Here is a 6,000-nt window from a genome sequence, read left to right as displayed (position 1 = left end):
AACATTGATTTTACAATACGAATTGGGGTCCTAGAGATAGAAATGCCATTAAATGGGGGTCCGTAGCTTAAATGCATGTCAAACTGGGGGTCCTTACAATTACAATGATTGAGAATCACTGCTAGAGCTGTGAAAATCTTCTCTTATGGGGGTCCCTGGCTTATCTTTTCAAATGGGGGTCCGTGGGCTAATAAGTGTCAATTTGGGGGTCCTTGACATGAAAAAGTTTGAGAACCACTGGTTTATAGAACACGTTTTGGTGAACTCCAAGTACAGGAGACGGTATCGACAGCATTACAGTTTGGAAGTGTGCAGTTTTATCAACATGCAGGGATTTACACTCGACACAAGCCAAACCCTAGACTATCCTCGTTTCAAACCTACAGAAAACACAGTGTAAAACATGGCGCTGAACACGGAGCTAAAGCAGTGTGTAAATCATGCATGATATTAAATTCTTCACCAAACCATAATGGCGTCGATACCTGCTGGTCATCACTGTACTTTGAATTCACTATAAACATTATTGATGACTTAATGGCTGTTGGGTTTTGTTATTACGGTCAGTTTAATTGATCATATGTTGTAATAGTGTCTCTACCAGGCGATTAAACACTCTGCATAATTATCATATAAACATGTTTTGTGACACGGAGCGAGACGGAGGGTAACCGGAAGGCTCGCCCCAAAACACGTTCGCCCCATTTTTTTGTATTCTTGTATTTGTTTTACTGAGGATAAGGTTAGAAATAAGTTGGGGTTAGGGTAAGAACCTTTACATTTGTGAGTGTCTGGTAGGCTACAGCATTGGTTCTCAAAGTGGGGTACGGGGACCCCCAGGGGTACTTTGGGTATTTGTACACTCTCAGAGTTAAATTAACATTGATTTTATAATATAAATTGGGGTCCCAGAGGTATAAATGCCATTAAATGGGGGTCCGTAGCCCTAATGCATGTCAAACTGGGGGTCCTTGACATTAAAATGGTTGAGAATCACTGCTAGAAAGCCGTATAAACCTTCTCTTATGGGGTCCCTGGCTTATCTTTTCAAATGGGGGTCCGCGGGCTAATAAGTGTCAATTTGGGGGTCCTTGACATGAAAAAGTTTGAGAACCACTGGGCTACAGCTCTTGTGTCCTCTGCTAAGCGATTAACCCTTTCACACTCCATGGCTTTTCTCCAGTAGCCTAATGTTATGCAGAGCAGCCAGGTTGAGGCCGTTCTTTAAGGTGTTAAAGACGGCTCGTGCTCGTGCGTGCATGTGGAGTTCCAGCCCCCATAGTAGCTTCAGAGCTAAGGGGGGGCCGTCCCCCTATATATGTTATGTTATTTATAAACTCACTAGACTCTCCTGTTGCATAACAGGCAGCTGGACTCGTTCCCAGTTAGACTGCTGTTAATAATATTAATAATAATAGGGCTGGGACTCCATTAAAACAAATAATCTAATTAATTAGAGGCTTTGTCATTGATTAATCACATTTTAATGGCAGAGAACAGTGAAAAGCATTTTGGCATACGTCTTTAAGTACATGTACTCAAGAACTGTACTTAAGTACAATTTTTAGGTATTTGCACTTGACTCGAGTATTTCCAATTTCTAATACTTTTACTTCTACTCCACTACATCTCAGAGGCAAATATTGTACTCTTACTCCACTACAATTATTTCACAACTTTAGTTACTTTGTGGATTTTGATTATTATTACAAAACATACGGTAACCATTTAAGCCCTATATCAGCCTTTTGAAAATAGTAGCTCTACAAGCACAACACATTGTGAGCTTGTAGACACATTGTGAGCTTGTAGATCTGATATTTTAGACACATAGCACCATCGTGACTATTGGCCACAGCTTGTAGCGACGGCGCACGTCAGCACACGTTAAAACAAAGGCAAAGATAAAGATAGCAAGGATTCAACAGTGATGTCACTGTTATGAAGCAGGAAGTAGCACGGACAAAGCTGTTTATAAACCACAGTGACATCACTGACTAATCCTTGGAATCTTCATGTGACCACTCTGTGGAAAATCCTGGCGATGCGAGTTATAGATTCACCACCGTCTGTTTGGGGTCTGAAACACCTGAAGACACCCATACCGATACTAGGATCTGAAATGTGTCGATACTCCTTATTTGGTCATATGGGAATCGGCGAGTACGCTAGTCTATGCACGATCCGGTCCAGGGGTTGACACTTTGTAACGGTTGCCAGACAGTGGCAGCTAAATAAAACGTTTGAGTGAGGAGTCTGTCTGAGGATGTTCACTTCACACACACACACACACACACACACACACACACACACACACACACACACACACACACACACACACACACACACACACACACACACACACACACACACAGGAAGAAGACTAACTAGTTTCACATGTTTATTGACCTGTCATGACCTTTAACCCCTGGCAGAGGATGGAGGGAGAGTCCAGCGGTTTGCTGCTGGCCTCCAGGAAGAGACGGAGAGAGGAGAGTTCTAATGGAGAGACTGAGGAGGGAGAAAGACCTGTTAAAGTCCCTAGATACACTGTGGTGAGTGACTATTATTCTAAGATAATACCAAGGCCCCCCTCTCTTGTGGAGTCCCCCAAGGCTCTATCCTGGGCCCTATCCTATTTCTACTGTACATACTGCCCCTAGGGGAAATTATTTCGAAACATAACATATCGTTTCACTGTTTTGCCGATGACATCCACATTTATTTACCTCTAAAGCCAACTGTCAAAAAACAGACCTCTACCCCCTACAGCTACTTCAGGACTGCCTGGCAGATATTAAATATTGGATGGGGAGGGCACGGTGGCGCAGTCGGTAGCGCTGTCGCCTCACAGCTAGAAGGTCCTGGGTTCAATTCCCGGCGGGGACGCTGTGGGCGCTGGGGGCGTGTCTCCTCCTCCGCGTCATCAGCGCCCATACCCTAGGTGGGGTTGGCGAAAGGGCCTACTCTGTGTGGAGTTTGCATGTTCTCCCCGTGTCTCTCAGGGTAGTTGATACCCTCACAAAAACATGTAGTAATCCTGGTCACTAAACTCCTCCCCCATGACAGCCGGGGCGCCTGATGGAGGGGAGAGGAACTGGTTGGAATAACGTGTTCCCTCCACGCACTACGTCCAACCAGGGAAACTCCCTCCTGTCAGGTGACAAGAAGGTCAGTTGGCTCTCATGCATTGAAGGAGGCATGAGCTCGGCCCTAAGGGTTACAAAAATCGTGGGATAAAAAAAAAAAAAAAAAAAAAAAATATTGGATGGGCTCTAACTTCCTCAACCTCAATAATAATAAGACAAAAATCATCCTCTTCGGCCTCGATTCTCCCACATCACCCCCTGACATATTAGGTCCCCTCAGCTCCCATATACACTCCTCCGTTAAAAACCTTGGTGTCATTTTTGACTCAGCATTCAAAATGGACAAACAAGTCAGCTCAGTCGTTAAAACTAGCTTCTTCCATCTTAGATTACTGGCCAAAATAAAACCATACCTCTCCCATAACAACCTTGAGAGGGTGATACACGCATTCATTTCCACCAGATTGGATTACTGTAATTCATTATATGTCGGCATCGAACTATCAAAACTCAAGCGCTTACAGTTGATCCAGAATGCCGCTGCCCGTCTCCTTACTGGGACAAAAAAGCGGGACCACATTACACCAGTTTTGGCCTCTCTACACTGGCTCCCTGTCCGCTTCCGCATTGATTTTAAGATTTTAATGTTTGTTTTCAAAATCCGTAATGGGTTGGCTCCCCCGTCCCTCGCCCATCTCGTTTCCAACCATTCCCCTTCCAGAGCCCTGAGGTCGGCTGACCAGCTGCTGCTGGAAGTGCCAACTGCACCCACTAAAGTCACCAGGGGTGACCGGGCCTTTGCCGTGGCTGCCCCCAGGCTCTGGAATGACTTACCTCTACGTATCAAAGCAGCCCAGACATTAGCTATTTTCAAATCCTTTATCTCCTTGGCATTCAGCAACAACTAAAGCAGCCCTAGCTCCCACTATTGGTGCTAACGTTTGTTTGTCTGCGCCTACTCATTGTTCACTCTTGTCGGCTTACATTGCATTGTTTGCTTCTTTTTCTTTGTTTTTGTTTTGCTTCCTTTGCCTTTTGTTTTTGCTTTGTTTTTGCTTTTACCTGTACAGCACTTTGGTTGACCGTGTCATTTTAAATGTGCTATATAAATAAACTTTGATTTGATTTGATTTGATAAGATAGGCAGCCTCTGTGGATAGCTTTAAAGCACCATTACACCTAAGACAGGCCTCTGTGGATAGCTTTAAAGCACCATTACACTAAGACAGACCTCTGTGGATAGCTTTAAAGCACCATTACACTAAGACAGGCCTCTGTGGATAGCTTTAAAGCACCATTACACTAAGACAGACCTCTGTGGATAGCTTTAAAGCACCATTACACTAAGACAGGCCTCTGTGGATAGCTTTAAAGCACCATTACACTAAGACAGACCTCTGTGGATAGCTTTAAAGCACCATTACACTAAGACAGGCCTCTGTGGATAGCTTTAAAGCACCATTACACCTAAGACAGGCCTCTGTGGATAGCTTTAAAGCACCATTACACTAAGACAGACCTCTGTGGATAGCTTTAAAGCACCATTACACCTAAGACAGGCCTCTGTGGATAGCTTTAAAGCACCATTACACCTAAGACAGACCTCTGTGGATAGCTTTAAAGCACCATTACACCTAAGACAGACCTCTGTGGATAGCTTTAAAGCACCATTACACCTAAGACAGACCTCTGTGGATAGCTTTAAAGCACCATTACACCTAAGACAGACCTATGTGGATAGCTTTAAAGCACCATTACACCTAAGACAGGCCTCTGTGGATAGCTTTAAAGCACCATTACACCTAAGACAGCCTCTGTGGATAGCTTTAAAGCACCATTACACCTAAGACAGGCCTCTGTGGATAGCTTTAAAGCACCATTACACCTAAGACAGACCTCTGTGGATAGCTTTAAAGCACCATTACACCTAAGACAGACCTCTGTGGATAGCTTTAAAGCACCATTACACCTAAGACAGACCTCTGTGGATAGCTTTAAAGCACCATTACACCTAAGACAGACCTCTGTGGATAGCTTTAAAGCACCATTACACCTAAGACAGACCTCTGTGCATAGCTTTAAAGCACCATTACACCTAAGACAGACCTCTGTGGATAGCTTTAAAGCACCATTACACCTAAGACAGACCTCTGTGGATAGCTTTAAAGCACAGCTCAAGACCTACTTCTTCACTCTTGCTTTTAGTTGATTTTTAAATCCATGTTATACATGTCCTCACTGTTTTGCATGATTCACTGCCTTTTTGCTATTATTTTAATGTTGTTTTATGCTTTTGCTTTTCTTTTTTTAGTTTAGTTAATTAGTTGTAATTGTGTTCTTGCTCTGTAAAACACTTTGAGCTGCATTTCATACAAATACAGTTTATTATTATTATTATTATTCACTTTTGCACCCTGTGTGTGTGTGTGTGTGTGTGTGTGTGTGTGTCTTAGGGTCTGAAGCACCCGGCACCGTTTGCAGACCAGCTGGAACCAGCAGCCTCTCCTTACCTGAGAGTCAGTATGGACGAAGCCAAGAAGGGAACGCCACGTCAGTGTGTTTACTCTTTACTCTATCTGACCCCTAACGCCACGTCAGTGTGTTTACTCTTTACTCTATCTGACCTCTGACCCCTAACCCCACGTCAGTGTGTTTACTCTTTACTCTATCTGACCTCTGACCCCTAGTCTGACCCCTATCTGACCCCTATCTGACCCCTAGTCCAGAGTCCTGCATAGGTCCATTTTTGAGAACCCTCGCCCGCCCCGCCCGTCAATACTCACATCCGTAGACCTACCGTCACCTGTGATTATTTCAGGATAGAGAACCCAGACAGGATACAGGATAAAGTGATGTAACAAAGAAATGAGCAGAACACAACTGGAACTGGAACACTATAAAATGTAAGCTG

General features: G+C 44.0%; 1 protein-coding gene across 1 annotated transcript in view; it reads left to right on the top strand.

The window, feature by feature from the left end:
• pcyt1aa (phosphate cytidylyltransferase 1A, choline a) overlaps positions 1–6,000 on the top strand; it is a 32,675-nt gene that overhangs the window by 3,274 nt on the left and 23,401 nt on the right. The window contains exons 2-3 of the mRNA XM_084058237.1: positions 2,436–2,555; positions 5,543–5,639. Of these exons, the coding sequence (XP_083914363.1) occupies positions 2,439–2,555; positions 5,543–5,639 (214 nt within the window). The 5' untranslated portion in view covers positions 2,436–2,438. The remainder of the gene's footprint in view (positions 1–2,435; positions 2,556–5,542; positions 5,640–6,000) is intronic.

The sequence above is a fragment of the Gymnoscopelus microlampas genome (assembly GCF_963454915.1).
Source record: "Gymnoscopelus microlampas genome assembly, chromosome: 5".
Lineage (NCBI taxonomy): Eukaryota > Metazoa > Chordata > Actinopteri > Myctophiformes > Myctophidae > Gymnoscopelus > Gymnoscopelus microlampas.
Note: the sequence above shows the minus strand (reverse complement) of the source record. Positions and strands in the feature narration are given on the sequence as shown.